Source organism: Bos grunniens, chromosome 4 (genome assembly GCF_055505025.1).
Source record: "Bos grunniens cultivar Pamir isolate PY7600 chromosome 4, Bosgru_T2T1.0, whole genome shotgun sequence".
Taxonomy (NCBI): Eukaryota; Metazoa; Chordata; class Mammalia; order Artiodactyla; family Bovidae; genus Bos; species Bos grunniens.
The window spans coordinates 13429110-13446120 of record NC_141168.1 but is presented as its reverse complement, the minus strand read 5'-3'; the positions used below and the strand labels follow the sequence as shown (position 1 = coordinate 13446120).

The following is a 17011-nucleotide window of genomic DNA, read 5'->3' as shown; positions in this document are numbered from 1 at the left end:
GTGCCATTGCCTGCTCACTTTGGGGCAGACACTGACTTTTAACGTCTAAGGAAACAGAGGCCAGGATGGGTAACAATCTGTCAGCTTGAGTTCAACAATTTTGCTTCTGTGACTTTTTTTCTTAGCAAAAGGTTTGTTTTTTTTTTCCTCCCTCCTTACTTTTTGGGACTATAGATTTTCCCCACTGAGTTGTGAGGAGCCTGAGACCAAAAGAAAGACTATTCCATCTTAGCCCTTGTTGGGTAGAGAACAGGGGGGAAAGTGTACCATGTTCAAAAATCCAGAAGAGGGAGAAAGAGTCCTGTCCAGTGTTGGAAAGGCGTCATATGCAGGGGAGGGAAGGGACCAGGCCTTTGAAAGATCTGGGAGGCAAGGTTCAGTGAGCATAGAGGAAATGACTACCAGTGAGGACAACTACAAAGAAGGGTGTTCAGAGGAAGTTACAGTTGCCTGGGGGAAATTTCAGAAAGTTGGTGGTCATGGGTCCCATGCTAGGCTTGATGTGGAATGGGCAAGCCATGACTAAAAGCCTCTTAAGAAGAATATCATGGTGTATTGTCCAGCAGTTGGAAAGCCCAGACTTCAAGAGGTGGGAATCTGAAAACAAGGGTGTCACCCAGGGAGAAAGTTCCTGCTTAAATTGATTCGGGGATCCCAAGGAGCTGGGTCGTTCACAACCTTCTATACCTCAACACACTCCCACACACCTGTGTCCCGGACGGTCATTTCAGCAACCTTCCTTCAAATAGCAATTCCATAAGCCTATAGGTTTATAGGTTTTAAGCTTGGACCTCAAGAAAATCTATTAAAACCCCAAAGAATACATATCTTATTCAGTATACATATCATAGGTAAATGCATGGTTGTGAATTTGTTTCCAAATTTAGGAGCTTTTCAAAGGACTCACCAGAAACCCATCACTGGCCTTCCAAATAAAAGCACTGAGCCCATGGGGTGTTGGGGGTGGGATGGGCACAGTTTATATTTTATTGTTCTCTTGCAGGATGATAACTCAGGAGATTTTAATCTTTGAGCTAAGACTGAAGATCCTTACTCTCAAATGCTTACCCTTCAGAGCTAGCAGCTGGAGAGCTCCTTGACCCTCCTGATTTCAGAGTCTGGTTTTTAGAATTGAAGCTGGTGCTTCCAGGCGGCCTGGGGACTGGGAGGGTTTTCTTAATGCCCATGATCTTGCCTTCAAATTCTGGGATCCACACCCAGGACCTGATTTTCTCAGGAACACTGGAGAAATAAACAATTGTGTTAGATACCTGTTTCTTGGAATTATCAAGTTCCTGCAAAAACTGACTACTTTCAGGGGAGCCACCTCCACAAAGGGGTGGAAATCTCTTGTTTCTGAAGTCCCCTCCCTGCAAGAAAATAATTTCACTTTGGCAATCTATTTTCTTTCTTCTTAGCGATCTATTTTCCTATTAAAGTTTTTCTTTGGGGACTGTCCTAATGGTCCAGTGATTAAGAATCGCCTTTCAATGCTGGGGACATGGGTTTGATCCCTGGTCAGGGAACTAAGATTCCACATGCCACAGGGCAGTCGAGCCCATTCACCACAACTGAGCCTGTGTGCCTCAAAACTGGAGAAGCTGTGTGCCACAACGGAAGATCCTGCATGTCTCCATGAAGATCCCACATGCTGGAACCAACATTTGACACTGCCAAATAAATAAACAGACAAATATTTTTTAAAAAAGCTTTAAAAAAAAGTGTTTCTTTCATCTCACACCAACCCATTAGATCTCTTTCATTTTCTGCCTGGGGAGAAGGGAGATGTTACAGAACGTTCAGGGCCTCAAATCACACATTTATCATCTTTGTGGGTAGATTACAGGTCTTCAGATTTATGTTAGAAAAGGTGCTCTTAATGGTATTCATCTTTCCACCTGCTTTGGATAGTCCCATTTAGCCTGGGACAAATTTCAATTGTAGACCAGACGTTCAGTGTCCCTACCCTGCAGTCCCTGGGACAGACCTTGCTTGGTGATGGATCCCAAACCACACATTGGCTCATGTTTATAGCTTTCCTTCAATAGCGAATAGTTCACAAGGGAAGAACTGTACTAGGAAAATTGGTCTAAAAAAAAAAGCGTAATGCCAGACAGAGTAGTTTGGCCTTGGCCAAAAATTATTTATTGACCTGAAAAGGGAAGAATAGCAGGGTACTTCCCTGTCATCTCTTATGTCTGTCGGGCTCATCATGAGAAACGCCCACTCCCGTCTCTCCTTGGGCTCCCCCTATCCCTTGCCCCACTTCCGCTTCTCCCGCTGTTATCTCACCTGCCCTGACAGCCCTCCCAGGGATGCTCTGTGCTCTAAATGGAAGCTCAGTCCCTCCCTGAACATCCAGGCTGCTGGTGTGGCTGTCATGTGTCAGTCTGGGAAGTAGGAGAAATGCCAGAACCCAAGGCTATTACCCCTGTGCCCCACACCCAGTGGTGATAAAGGTGGGGTCAAGGGTATGACCCCAAAGCATCACTAGTGGCCTCTGGCAGACAAGAAAAGGCAGAGCTGGAGGAGAAAGCTGAACATCAGTTGGGTTGGGAGAGCTGGTCCGACAGATGAGGACTAAACCTGGGGGGCACCCAGAGCTGGAGACAAGCCCACAGGGGAAGATGGCAGAGAGGCACCGCTTAATCGCCCAGGTGAGCCACTCCCCAGTGTTTCTGGACCCTAGAATCACTCCACCCAGCTCCCAACCGCTACCTCCCCATGGAAGGATGGACTGACGGAAGAAAAGAGGGAGACTGCTTAGAGGGTGCAGACTCGGGGAGCACGCAGGTCCGAAAGCCTCAAAGCAGTCTTCCACCCTGATCTGGACGGTATTTATAGCCAGACCAGTGGCCTGGGGCTGGAATCCTCTTCCTGACTCAGGAGGGGCCCGGTGCCTGTCCTGCTGGGGGAATTCCCTGTGGGGCTGCTCCCCAGGTTCTTGTCCTCACCCCTCCCCCGCACGGCTCTCACACCTGCTTCGACCCCAAGCAGATCAGATGTGGCAGTGGGGGGGTCATGTGACGGAGAGATGGCTATAAATAGCCGGGGGTGGGCACTCTGCCCCAGACGCCTTGGGGACAGGCAGGAGGAGAGGCTTAAGGAGCTGTTCTGGGGGGAGTGTGGGGGCCAGCAGGCTGAGGCCTGGCCGGGGGCGGGGGCATGGAGCCGTCGGGGGCCCAGCAGCGTGGGGGCGAGCCCAGCTGGTGGGGCAGCGCCCCCCAATACCAGTACATGCCCTTTGAGCACTGCACCAGCTACGGACTGCCCTCCGAGGACGGGGGTCTGCAGCGCAGGCTCCGGAGGGACGCGGGCCCCCGTGCCAGCGCCCACCCCACACAGGTAAAGTCCTCAGAGGAGGGGGCGGTGGGGTCCAGGAGCCAGAGGAGCCACGGATTGGGGAAATGGAGAGGCAGGTGGCGAGAGGGGGCAGCGTGATCTTTCTAACTTAAAGTACATGGTCATGTGTTCCAAATATGAACATTCTTTAAAGGTCTGGGTTCAGCCCAGTGGGCACCTTCTATAGAGATACACGTGCACCTGAACACAAGCTTTACTAACTGAACCCCCCAAATCTGGGGTGGGGGAGAAGGCAGAGCCACACGTGGGTGCCGAGCCCGTGCTTACATAAGCTACACGAGGGGACTGGCAGAGGAGCCCACGCCTCTGTGTGCCCGAGCCATCCTCACACCCTCACCCTGCACACAGGCACCACCAGATTCTCCCTTCCCACCCTCGGCAGAACACACACATGCACACTTCTGCAGAGGCAGAGAGGTGGGGATAAGGGGAGAAAATGGACAGAAGAGCGTGGTCAGTGATCCAAGACAGACCAGTGTCAAATGAGCAGAGGAAATGTAATCAAACTTGCAGGTGGGAGGATTCATCAAGTGAGGTCCCATGAGGTGGTAGCACCTGGAGAGATACAGAGCTCTGATCTCGGTGAGGTGGGGGTGGGGGTGGGGTGCTGGTGAACTAACTAGGGGTTTGTTGTTGTTCAGTCTCTCAGTCGTGTCCGACTCTGTGTGACCCCATGGACGGCAGCCCGCCAGGCTTCCTGGTCCTTCGCTGCCTCCTGGAGTTTGCTCAGACTCGTGTTCATTGAGTCGATGATGCCATCCAACCATCTCATCCTCTGTTGCTCTTTTCTCTTGCTGCCTTCAATCTTTCCCAGCATCAGGGTCTTTTCCAATGAGTCCAGGGTAAATATCCTTCAGGTGTAGACATTGAGGAAAGGGCAGTGATGGTGGGGGCATCCCTGAAGGACAGATTGGGAACTTGTTGCAGATAAATACCCAGGTTAAGTTCAGCATGAACGTGCCTGTAGAGGGACAGGATGGAACCTGTCAGGGGCGGAGACCAGGAAATGAGGATTTAAAAATGTTTTAGCTGATGAGGGGTAGACTGTGGGCAGGGCAGGGGAGCTGAGGGCTAGGCTGGGGATCTCCGTGCTGGGGGTCCAGAGAATCCACATCTCAATCCTGACCTGGCCTGAGGATGGTGGGTGGGGGCAGTTCCTGGAGAATCAGCTGGGGGGCGAGGGCACAAAAGCCAGGGGAGGCTCCAGCGGTGAGTCAGAGCAGGCTTCCTGGAGAAGGTAGCCCGGAACACAGTGCGGGGTTGGACAGGAAGACCCCCCACTTATGGTCCTGGGCTCTCTGTCCCCAGGTACGCGGTCTGAGTGGGATGTCAACTTAGTAAAGATGCAGCTACGGCGCCTTCTGGTGATGGCGAGCAAAGTGAGCACACCAGCACGAAGCTGAAGGGACTCGGGAAGTCAGGCTGGGCAGGTGCAAAGAGGGGAGCTCGGACTTCCGTTTTCTCTGCTTAAATCTTATTATGCAAATTTCACACTTATACAAAAATAGAAAGAGTGGTGTAATGAATCCCCAAGTACCCCTTGCCCAGTGATTAATTATCAATTGTCAGCATCTTTGCATCCAACCTCCCATCCCCGGCCCTACACTCATGAATCCAGACAATATGTCCCTTTCAGCCTTGACTTCTCTTCCCCCTCCCAGCCCTACTCAGATGGTGAGTCCTAGTCCACCCAGCACAGATTTGGCTCTTTTATTTTTATTTTATAAATTTATTTATTTATTTGACCTCTTTGGGTCTTAGCTACGGCACACGGATCTTCCGTTGTGGCACATGGACTCTCTAGCTGTGGCTTGGGCTCCAGATCGCCTTCAGGCTCAGTAGCTGTGGCTTAGCTTGTGGGATCTTGGTTCCCTGACCAGGGGTTGAACCCGAGTCCCCTGCATTGCAAGGTGGCTTCTTCACCACTGGACCACCAGGGAAGTCCCCAGATTGGACTCTTTTAGTGTTTCCCAGCCCAGGTTTGGTGTGTAGCACCCGCTTCTCATCTCCTCCAGCCTGGGACCTGAGGTGGGTTGAGGTAGTCCATGTGCTGGCCCTCAAAGGAAGTGTCTTCTCTTGGGTCTGGGGAGGGCATAGAGGAAAACACGGCTCCCTTCAGTCACTAACCTCATCCCAGCGCAGGGTATTAATGCCTCCTGCTCAGGATTCAGGCATAAACTCTACTGCTCGTATTGTGAAATCAGATCTCCTCCACTCAGGCTCTCTGAGAACCAGCAACGTGGCCTGGCCTGACCCTGGCCCCAGAGGACAGAGTTAGTGTAGTGGAGGTGGGGCAGGCTAAAAGGAGTTAGGATACCTTGCACACATACAACACCCCAAACACACACGCTCTACTTCGGGAAGAAGTAGACTGACCTGCCTTTTGGGGGCTGGGTCCAGTTTGTGCCTACAAGCACGGGGAGGGGACGTGGATGGGTCTTCTCTAAGCCTGGTAGGGCGTCCGAGGAGCCTCATTAAAGCTAGATACCCAAGGCCAAGAGCCACCAGGAGTTACCTGCTAGCCTGTCCTCACCCCGTCCATGTCAGTGTGAGGGGGGTCCAGGGAAGCGACAGAGGGGCCAAGAAGCAGGAAGCAGTGACACACAAAACATGTCATTGACGCAGATGGCCAGTCTTAGCACAGTTCTCATATCCCTGCTTCAGAGTAGGAATTGGTTCCCTTGCTGAAGGCTGCTGTTGAAAGAGATGAGTACAGTTGGGCAGGAGTGTGGATGGGTGGACAAGGGTGAGGAGTGGGAACTGTGTGGATGGATGGTGGGGAGTAGAGGGCATTGATGACCCAAGTGACCCTGCATGAGGCCATCAACACCCAGGATTTTTAAAAATCTATATATTTTTGATTGGAGGATCACTGCTTTACAATGTTGTGCTGGCTTCTACTGTACATCAACATGAATCAGCCATAGGTGTACATAGGTCCCCTCTGTCTTGAACCTCCCTTCCACTTCCCACCCCATCCCACCCCTCTAGGTTGTCACAGGGCACCAAACACCCAGGATTTTAAAAAGCTGTTTGTTCGATTTATCTGTGGGTCTATATGAAGTGAAGTGAAGTCGCTCAGTCGTGTCCGACTCTTTGCGACCCCATGGACTGTAGCCTACCAGGCTCCTCCGTTCATGGGATTTTCCAGGCAAGAGTACTGGAGTAGGTTGCCATTTCCTTCTATATACTTCCTCCTATTTCTTTTGACTTTTCAACGAGACAGACCTTTCCCATCTCCCTCTATCCAGATCTATGGCCATCACAAAGGGCAGTTCTCAGGCAAGGAGCAGGACAACGAGATGCCCAAGACGATGGGCTCCAGCGCTTCCATGGACAGCAAGGACGAGGATCACTATTCTAAATGTCAAGGTGACGGGGACAGGGGAATGGAGGTGTCTGGAGAGGAAAGAGGTACAGGGACTAGGGTAGTAACTCTGAAGACTTGTTGTGTATTTCTGACTCACGGTCCCCATCTGCATACCAAAGCCCTCCTCCAAGGAAAAGACACGGCTCCCATGTCCTTCTCACACTACCTTCCCACCATCCTTCCCACACAGCCCCAAGAAACCAGAGTTTAGAAGGGAATCAAGTAGCCAGAGAGGAATTGGACTCTGGTGCCTTCTGAAGGGCAGAGAGGTGAGAAGGAACTCAGGGAATGAGATGTACAGACCAGAGCCCTAGAGGCCCTCAGCTCCCAGCCCTAAGCCACACACCCAGAGCAGCGACTGGTTACCTGCTCCTCTGTTCTTTCTTTTCCTAGATTGTATGCACCGCCTGGGACTTGTGGTGAGAAGAAAGTTAGGGGAAGACTGGATCTTTCTGGTGCTTCTGGGGCTCCTAATGGCTCTGGTTAGCTGGTGCATGGATTATGTCAGTGCCAAAACGCTTCAGGGTAGGTGTAACGTGGCCCTTTGCCCCCCTAGCCCTCCCCACACTGCGGTTGTTCTAGAGTTTCCACCTAGGGTAAGCTGGGGGAGCTTCGGGATGGTGCTCAGAGAAGAACAGGTGTGACGCTAGTCCAGGGACACCAGACCCAGATCCATTTTCCCTGTCCCTTTCTATCAGCCAGGCTGTGGGCACCTCTCTCGTAGGGTGACCAGCTTGTGCTAGTTTTCCGAGGGCTTTGCAGTTCGGGCAACTGGAAACATGTGGAGTCCCAGGAGCCCCTCGTGCCAGGGTAACAAGTGGCTGGGTGCCCACAGTCTCTAAGGAGGTGCCCTCACTGTGGTTTGCTGCACTGTGGTCCACTCGACTGCCCACAGGTGGTGGGAACTCGAATGGGTCATGTCACCTCCCCCGGCTCAGATCCCCCCACGAGTCCAGTGAGAAGAGAGCCACTTCTGAGGTCCAGTGGGGACACTGGCCACTCGAGCATGGTGTTAGCACGGCTCTCCCCGCTGAGGGCGTCGGGGCGCTCCGACACGCGGTCCATCCTCGTAATACTGAGCCCGGACGCCTGTTTCCGCAGCCTACAAGTGGTCCTACTACCAGATGCAGCCCAGCTTGCCTCTGCAGTTCCTGGTCTGGGTCGGCTTCCCCCTAATCCTCATCCTCTTCAGCGCCCTCTTCTGCCAGATCATCTCTCCCCAGGCTGTCGGTGAGAATTTCCCAGATCCCACCTCGGCACGCTATCACCATAACCCACAGCATCTCAGGGGTCTGTAGACCTCGCACGCCCCTCCTCCCCTCCCTCCCAAGCCTGTTTTCCGCTTTGCCACTGTCCCGCTCTCCCCGCTCACCAACCCCCAACTCCCACCCCCGCCACCACAAGACCTCTCGCTCCATCCCCATGTCCACTGTCTGGATGTCCATCTACCTTTAACCTCCAGCTTAAACTTGCACATAATCACTTAAAACAACAACAACAACAAAACAACAACACGCTTTTAGGCTCTGGAATCCCTGAAATGAAGACAATTCTTCGCGGGGTGGTCCTGAAGGAGTATCTCACCCTTAAGGCCTTCGTGGCCAAGGTAGTGGCCCTGACCGCAGGACTGGGCAGTGGCATTCCTGTAGGGAAAGAGGTAAGACTCCGGTTTCTGCGGGGTGAACTGGGCAGGCCCTCCAGCAGAGGGCGCCACAGAGTCTAGAGGGAGCTGGTGGGGGTGGGGAGGTTGGGACCATAGGGATTCCTAGGGTATCAGGGAAGGTCCTCACCCTGGGGCACAACGACAAAAAAAACATCAGAGCTGGGAGTAGCTTAGAGCAGAGTCACCTTTGGGGCAATCACTACTGGCATCTGAGTAATTCTTGGTTCTAGGGGGCCGTCCTGTGCATCTGTAGGATGATTAGCAACCTCCCCAGCCTGTCCCTCCTACAAGCCAGCTGCAGCCACGCGTTATGACAATCGGAAAGTCTCCAGACATCGCCAGATGTCCCCTGGGGGCAGAATCTCCCCCAGCTGAGAACCACTGCCTTAGAGACAATCCAGACAAACCCTGTGAAAACTGAGACCTAAAAGAGGCTGTGCTTTTTTTTCAAGGTTACTTGTAACCTTGTAAGAAGTTACATGTAACTTCTTGCCCTGCTGCAACCAGAGTAATCTTTTAGAAATGGTATCAGAAATAACTGCCCTCTGGTTAGGAACTTCAAATAACTTTTCACTTCTTTTTTTTTTTCTTTTGGCCATTCAACATATGGGATCTTAGTTCCCCGACCACCGATCAATCCTACACCCCCTGTGGTGGAAGTACAGGGTCTTAACCACTGGACCACCCCGAGAAGTCCCTCCATTCCTTTCAAAATGAAGTCCAAACTTATTTCCCAGAGCCTGTGGTGATTAGGCTCCTCTCTGTCCTCCGAGGCTACTCCTCCTTCCGGTGCTGGAATGACAAGGCAGTTTCTGCCGCTCAGCCACCAAGTCTGCCCCCCTCCAGGTTCTTGTACTTGCTGTGCCCTCAGCCTAGAGCATTCTTCTACTGAGAACCCCCTGGCTTCTGCCTTCACGTCCATCAAGGCCCTACTCAGCTGTGACCTTCCCCACCCCACCCTTGTCTTTCCTCTCTCTCTTTTGGTGTTCAGCCACTCAGTCGTGTCTGACTCTTTGAGACCCCATGGACTGCAGCACACCAGGCTTTCCTGTCCTTCCCTATCTCCCAGAGTTTGCTCAAACTCATGTCCATTGAGTCCAACTACCTCATCCTCTGTCGTCCCCTTCTCCTCCTGCCTTCAATCTTTCCCAGCATCAGGGTCTTTTCCAATGAGTCAGTTCTTCGCATCAGGTGGCCAACATATTGGAGCTTCAGCTTCAGCCTCAGTCCTTCCAGTGAATATTCAGGACTGATTTCCCTTAGGATGGACTGGTTGGATCTCCTTGTAGTGCAGAGGACTCTCAAGAGTCTTCTCCAACACCAGTTCAAAAGCATCAGTTCTTCAGCACTCAGCCTTCTTTATGCCCAACTCTCACATCCATACATGACCACAGGAAAAACCATAGTTTTGACTAGTCAGCTTCTTCACAGCCTCTAGAATTTTCTGAAATGATAATGTGCTGGGCATCACCTCCCTTCCTCCCTGGGTTGATCCTCTGCGAAGGCACAGCTTCTATCTTAGCTGTATTTCTAGCCCCTGGTGGTGTCCGGAGCAACCGATGTCTGTCCAAGAATGCCACCAAGCCCCCCCACCCGACCCCTGGCCCTGACCCCTCGTCCCCCTCCTCTCTCCCAGGGCCCTTTTGTTCACATTGCCAGCATCTGCGCGGCCATCCTCAGCAAATTCATGTCGGTGTTCTGTGGGGTGTATGAGGTAAGGCTGAGAAGGGCAAAGGAGGTGGGGCTGTGCGCGCTGGCGGCCCGGGGCTGGGCTGCCTTGGCCGCGATGCTGAGCCGGGCACTGCGCTAATCCCCGCTCCCGCAGCCTGCATCCACGTGCCCCCGGCCCGCCTCTTCCAGCCACAGGATGCCGCTGTTTAAGCCCTTGCTGGTCCCTTGACACCCTCCCTCCCCTATCCGGCCCCTGCCTCAGGGTTGGGGGAGGTCGCACATGGTCCGCTCCGCCGCTGGCCACCATGTCAGTTACCCTTCGCGATTCCCTCGGGGGCCGCCCCGTCCCTTTGTAGTTCCTGGTCCTCCACCCCGCGTCTCGTGCGCTCCAGCCGCGCCCTAGCCCTCCACTGCCTCGTCCCCGCGCTCCTCTGTTGCAGACCGTGCCTGGGCAGCTTGACCTCCTGGTGTCGGCCTGCGCTGTGGGCGTGGGCTGCTGCTTCGCAGCCCCTGTCGGAGGCAAGTTTCACTTCCTCCCTATCCCAGTTGGCCTGAGGGGTTGTGGAGGGGGTTGCTCTCATAAGCCTTGGGGTGGGGTGGGGGTGAGGGACTGCTCTCGGAAGGGGGATGGAGGTGGGCCTTTCAGGGAGTGACCCTGAATCACATCCCGAATCACTCACTTTCTTAAACCAGAGAGCTGTGTGTTCTTTTAGAAGCAGCTGGCTCGCTCTTGCCATTTGCCAAAGCCCTTTCCTGTTAATACTTCTGGCCCCGATTGTCCCCAGCCCCCCTCTCTGGTGACCATTTAGGCTTACCTGCCTTCTGTAAATTTACCTAACCGGTTCATTTTTTATGTCTGGCTTTGCGCTATGAGATCAATTCCTGTTTGCCAAACTAACTGAGTTTCTCTTGGCCTGGGATGGCACTGGGGAGATGAGGTCCCTGTGATGGGTTCCCTGGGACTCAAGTCTCTCCTTCTCTGTCCCCCCTCCTTGTCTGTTCTCCTTCCTCTCCGGCCCGCCTTCCTCTCCCTGCCTCTCGCCCTCTGTCTGTCTCTCCCCCTCTATCTGTCCCCTAGTAGCAGCCGTACTATTACACTGACATGCTGACGGTGGGCTGTGCCGTGGGAGTCGGCTGCTGTTTTGGGACACCTCTTGGAGGCAAGTGATGTACCCGCTCCTGCATCAGTGCACTTGCCTGTTCTTGCTCCCAAAATGGTTACTGCCAGCATCCCCAAGTTTGAGTATTACCAGTTTAAACAAGGGTAAAGCCAGATAGCTTTTAGTGAGCATTTACTATGTGCCGGCAGTGTTCTAAAGACTTTACATCCCTTCCTGCCCAGAGCTGTATGAGGTTGATATTAAAGAGAGAGAGTAAGTGACTTGCTGTTAGTAAGTGGGAGAACAAGGAAGGAAAACCGAGGTGGCCTCTGTGGGACCCCTACTTACATTGTGTTTGTGAGTGCTCAGTTGTGTCCGACTCTTTGCGACCCCATGGACTGTAGCCCTCCAGGCTCTTCTGTCCATGGGATTTCCCAGGCAGGAAAACTGGCATGGGTTTCCATTGCCATTTCCTCCTCCAGGGGCTCTTCTGGACCCAGGGACTGAATCCACTCACGTCTCTGTGTCTCCAGCATGGGCAGGCGGATTCTTTACCACTGTGCCACCCGGGAAGCTAGACAGCCTTTTGTATTGTTGGATATTTTTGCCCTTCACTTATTACACTTCTAACAGGGGACTTCTGTGTACATTTTTTTTCTTTTTTGCTCTTTAATCATTCATTTTTTTGGTTGTCATTTTTTAAATTGAAGTGTAATTGACATCTCTATCTAGTTGACATCTGTATGTATTTTCTTCTCCAAAAGAAGACTTACCTTTGCTTGTATCTTGTTAAGGGCATGGGAGTTTCAGTTCAATTCAGTCGCTCAGTTGTGTCTGACTCTTTGTCACCCCATGGACGGCAGCACTCCAGGCCTCCCTGTCCATCACCAATTCCTAGAGCTTACTCAAACTCATGTCCGTAGAGTTGGTGATGCCATCCAACCATCTCATCCTCTGTCATCCCCTTCTCCTCCCACCTTCAATCTTTACCAGCATCAGTGTCTTTTCAAGTGAGTCAGTTCTTCACATCAGTTGGCCAAAGTATTGGAATTTCAGCTTCAGCATCAGTCTTTCCAATGAATATTCAGGACTGGTTTCCTTTAGGATAGACTGGTTGGATCTCCTTGCTGTCCAAGGGACTCTCAAAAGTCTTCTCCAACACCACAATTCAAAAGCATTAATTCTTTGGCGCTCAGCTTTCTTTATAGTCCAACTCTTACATTCATACATGACTACTGGAAAAACTATAGCTTTGAGTAGACGGAGCTTTGTTGGCAAAGTAATGTCTCTGCTTTTTAATATGCTGTCTAGGTTGGTCATAGCTTTTCTTCCAAGGAGCAAGTGTGTTTTCATTTCATGGCTGCAGTCACTATCTGCAGTGATTTTGGAACACAAAAAAATAAAGTCTGCCACTGTTTCCCCATCTATTTGCCATGAAGTGGTGGGACCAGATGCCATGATCTTAGTTTTCTGAATGTTGAGTTTTAAAACAACTTTTTCACTTTCCTCTTTCAGTTTCATCAAGAGATTCTTTAGTTCTTCTTCGCTTTCTGCCATAAGGGTGGCATTATCTGCATATCTGAGGTTATTGATATTTCTCCCGGCAATCTTGATTCCAGCTTGTGCTTCATCCTGTCCAGCATTTCTTATGATGTACTCTGAATATAAGTTAAATAAGCAGGGTAACAATATACAGCCTTGAGTTGACATACTCCTTTCCTGATTTGGAACCAGTCTGTTGTTCCATGTCCAGTTCTAACTGTTGTGTCTTGACCTGCATACAGATTTCTCAGGAGGCAGGTCAGGTGGTCTGGTATCCCCATCTCTTGAAGAATTTTCCACAGTTTGTTGTGATCCACACAGTCAAAGGCTTTGGCGTAGTCAATAAAGCAGAAGTAAATGTTTTTCTGGAACTCTCTTGCTTTTTCTATGATCTAATGGATGTTGGCAGTTTGATCTCTGGTTCCTCTGCCTTTCCTAAATCCAGCCTGAACATCTGGAAGTTCACGACCTGTTGAAGTCTGGCTTGGAGAATTTTGAGCATCACTTTGCTAGCATGTGAAATGAGTGCAATTGTGCGGCAGTTTGAGCATTCTTTGGCATTGCCTTTCTTTGAAGTTTGAGCATTCTTTGGCATTGCCTTTCTTGGGAGTTTAAGTGGACCTTATTTAGGTTAATGTATGTGTGTGCTCAGTTGTGTCCAGCTCTGTGCAACCTCATGGACTGTGGCCTGCCAGGCTCCTTTGTCCACAGGATTTTCCAGCAAGAATACTAGAATGGGTTGCCATTTCCTCCTCCAGGGGATCTTCCTGACCCAGGGATGGAACCTACATCTCCTGCATTTCTTGCATTGGCAGGCAGTTTCTTTACCACTAGCACCACCTGGAAAGACATTTAGATGAATAGTCAGCTTTATTTTTATTTTGGGCATGCTGCACAGCATGCAGGATCTTAGTTCTCCGATCAGGGATTGAACCCGGCCCCCTCATTGGCAGTGCAGAATCTGAACCACTGAACCACCAAGCAAGTGCCAATGGTCAGCTTTAGATGAGGACTACAGATGAGAATTAAAGGCTCATTTTTCCTTGACTGCAATGTAAGTTGAGTTTAGCACTTTCCTACCGTTAAACAAAGGGCAACTTTTCAGACTTTTCCTTGTCCTGGATGACTAACAAGTGTGCATGGTCAGAGACAGCTGCTGTATCTGTTTATTTACTCATTGGTAACAGTTGTAACCAGATTAACAGAGCAAGGATTATATAGATCACTGGTTGGATTCATTGGTGATAAAAAAAGATACCATGTTAACAATTGGAGAAGCAGAATTGCAGGAAAAGCATCTGCTTCATAAATGCACCAGCTGTTAGAGGTATCTTTCAATTATGAAAATGTAGTCAGTCCTTTCATAGAAGAGTCTTCGGGAAACCAAGATGACTTGGCTCAGGAATGATACATGTATAAACATTAACAGTTAATGAAAACGTACCATGCTCACTTGAACTGATGCTAAAGCAACGCACACAGCATCAGGGACATGGCTGGCAAACGAGCTAGCTGGCATCCTGCTTGCACTACTGTGGTCAGCTCTTGTCATTAAAGTCAGTGTCCCCGGCAGTGAAGGCTAGCCTGTTGGAATTTCTGCACAAGTTCACGTGTTCACACTACATTTATACCCACTCTCACCTTTATTGAGTCTTTTGCCTTATAAATCCAGAAGGTCTGAAGAACACTTTTAGAAGGTAGCATTTTTTGTTGTTTTGTTTTTAATCCAGATTCTTTTAAAGTGAAGAAAATATGATTTTTTTTTTTTTTTTTTTTGCATAGTACTAGAACTTCTGGGATGAATGAGGAAGGTTCTTCATGATCCTGTCTAGACACTGGGAGAGGCAAATAGTTAACTTACATATAAAGCATGGCTCTTGACATAAGAAAATGTTAAGCATTGAAAAGTTAAAATGTTTTGTTTTTAGGATATTAGTAGTAAGTGGCAAATATTAAATGAACTTGCAGATAACCTTATTTGATAGCTATATTTTACAAATATGGATTAATTCTAAAAGAAAAAAAAATTAGTATTAGAGTAATTTATTCACTCTGTAGTCAACTCTTAATGCCTTACACTGATGAAATCTACTTCAACATTTGGCTGAAACGACTCCATATATGCCCTCTGCCGTGAGCAGAGGCAGCACCTCTGGGTGCTATGCTGGTTACTATGCTTGCAGGTACCCACAGCAGAAAGGGTAGACAGGAAGGCCAGCAGACCATCACAGCCCACTCAGAGAAGCATCCAAGTGGCAGCCTGGGCAAAGTGCAAAGAATATTCTGGAGAGAAGAAACAGCATTGCACAGTCAAGACATTCAGGAATAGAATGTCAATACATGAGCATTGCTAGAGGACACAGGGGAAGAAATGACAGGAAATGAGTCTGGACAGGTACCTGGGGGGTGATTCATGAAGGTCATCATAGGAAATGCTCAATAATGTCAGTTTCATTCATTCTCTAGGCTAGAGTTTGCCTGAATATGTTGTACAGAACACAGTTCATGGTGTTAGTAGACATAACTTATAAACAGTGTTCCAAGATCAGATACGTTGGAAAGTACTGTGTTGAATAGATAGTTTTTTAAACAGGAAGAGTTCTCAGAACGTTCAATACGCTGACATGCCCTGTGAATATCCCATGTGTGGCTCAAAGACAGTATTTCCCGCAGAATCCTTTTTGCAAGAACCCTCTTTAGGGAACTCGTAGCATCTCATGGACCCGACTTTGGGAAATGCTGTCGTGGGTGAAGGGGAGTCGGGGAAGAGTTTCAAACAAGATAGTGACACGGCCAGCTTTGGCCAGACAGAACTGGCCTGTGGATTAACAGGATTTATCCAGGATTAACAAGAAGACTATTGTCATAGTCCTGATGATGCTAGATGGTGAGAGACTGAACTGGGCAGAGGCAGAGGGGATAGAGAACAGGATGACATATAAGGGTGAGAGAAAAGAAAATGAATGGGACCTGGTGGCTGATTTATGTGAGGTTATGAAAGATAAGAAAGGAGGAGGAATCTAGGCTAACTCTCAGTTTTATAAGGAGGAACATGCGGTGGAGAGTGGTATTGCAAGCAAGATAGGGAATATAGGAAGTGAAACAGGTCTAAGAGAGTTGATAAATTTCGCTTTGAATACATTGAGTTTGAAGTTCCTGCAACATCTCCAAGTGACGTTAAATAGGCAGCTGGCTTGCTGAGTCTGGAGTCCAGGAAAGCTCAGCTTCATGCTGAGCTGAAAGCATGGCTTTGTCAACCCGTGGGTTAGCATGGGGATGGTAGTTAAAGCTGTTGGCATAAATGAAGTTGAAAAAGTGGATCTACGAGTCGCAAGAGTCAGAGACCAAGGCCCGTGGTGCCAGAGGAGGAGACAGAGAGGAGCCTCCAGGGTGGGAAAGAGAGCGACGTTACGGAACCTAGGAGACCAGAGAGTTTCCAAATGCTGTTTGTGTTTTTTAATGCTTTGTTTCCTTTTAGCGGCACATTTTCTGTTTGGCTCAGGCAAATATGAAAATTCACTCTCGCTCCGAAGTACACAGTGACAGACTGTTACAGAACGTGTCCCAGAACTCGGGAAGGGAAATCTAGCCTAGGATTTCAAAAGCTGGTCGTCAAATATTCGTAAGTTGGATAGTTTACATTTCGAGCCAACTTTGGTTTTGTTCAGTTCAGTTGCTCAGTTGTCTCTGACTCTTTGTTACTGGTGAAGAAAAGGAGCAGTTTGTTCTGCCTGATGCCCCCGACCCCCGACTCCCCAAATCCTCCTTCTAGGCCAAGAGAGCAGCTGCCAAACCTGATGAGATTTGGGGAGCAGGGTGGGGGCCAGGGGTGGTTGGCAAAGGGCTGTCCCTCAGATTCCCCGTTTTCTGAAATTCCACCCATCAATGATCCCTTGCTCTTTTTCTTCCTTCCCCTGTCCCCCATCTCCCCTCCTTCCCCTCCCCTCCTCTCTCCTCTCCTCTCATCCATAGGACAAGGCTTTGAACCCTGATGATGTACCAGGCACATAGGTGTTAGGTGTTGGGAATCCAAAGAACCTTCAGTCCCAGGGGGACTGCAGAGATGTAAATAGAGAACTACCTCTGAAAGTGCTAACACGTGCTGTGATGGCCCAAATTCCCAGAAAACAAGAAAAGGGAGGGACTGTTTTTACCTGCAGAGGGGGACTGGGGATCCCAGAGAAGGGGGACTGGTTCCCAGAGAAGGGGAACCACGAAGTATCCTCCGCCCAAGTACAGCAGCTGTTGCACCTGGCAGCAACCACTAGGCCACCCTCGCTGTGGCCTAAATGACTTCCTATC

The 17011-nt window shown here is 50.0% G+C and overlaps 1 protein-coding gene across 2 annotated transcripts in view; it reads left to right on the top strand.

The window, feature by feature from the left end:
- Positions 1–3069: 3069 nt before the first annotated feature.
- CLCN1 (chloride voltage-gated channel 1) overlaps positions 3070–17011 on the top strand; it is a 38592-nt gene continuing 24650 nt past the window's right edge. The window contains exons 1-7 of one of the 2 annotated variants that reach the window (XM_086398313.1): positions 3070–3345; positions 6615–6735; positions 7127–7258; positions 7835–7963; positions 8257–8390; positions 10033–10110; positions 11149–11227. In XM_086398313.1, the coding sequence (XP_086254439.1) occupies positions 3166–3345; positions 6615–6735; positions 7127–7258; positions 7835–7963; positions 8257–8390; positions 10033–10110; positions 11149–11227 (853 nt within the window). In that variant the 5' untranslated portion in view covers positions 3070–3165. The remainder of the gene's footprint in view (positions 3346–6614; positions 6736–7126; positions 7259–7834; positions 7964–8256; positions 8391–10032; positions 10111–11148; positions 11228–17011) is intronic. The other variant, XM_086398314.1, reaches the window with a different exon arrangement.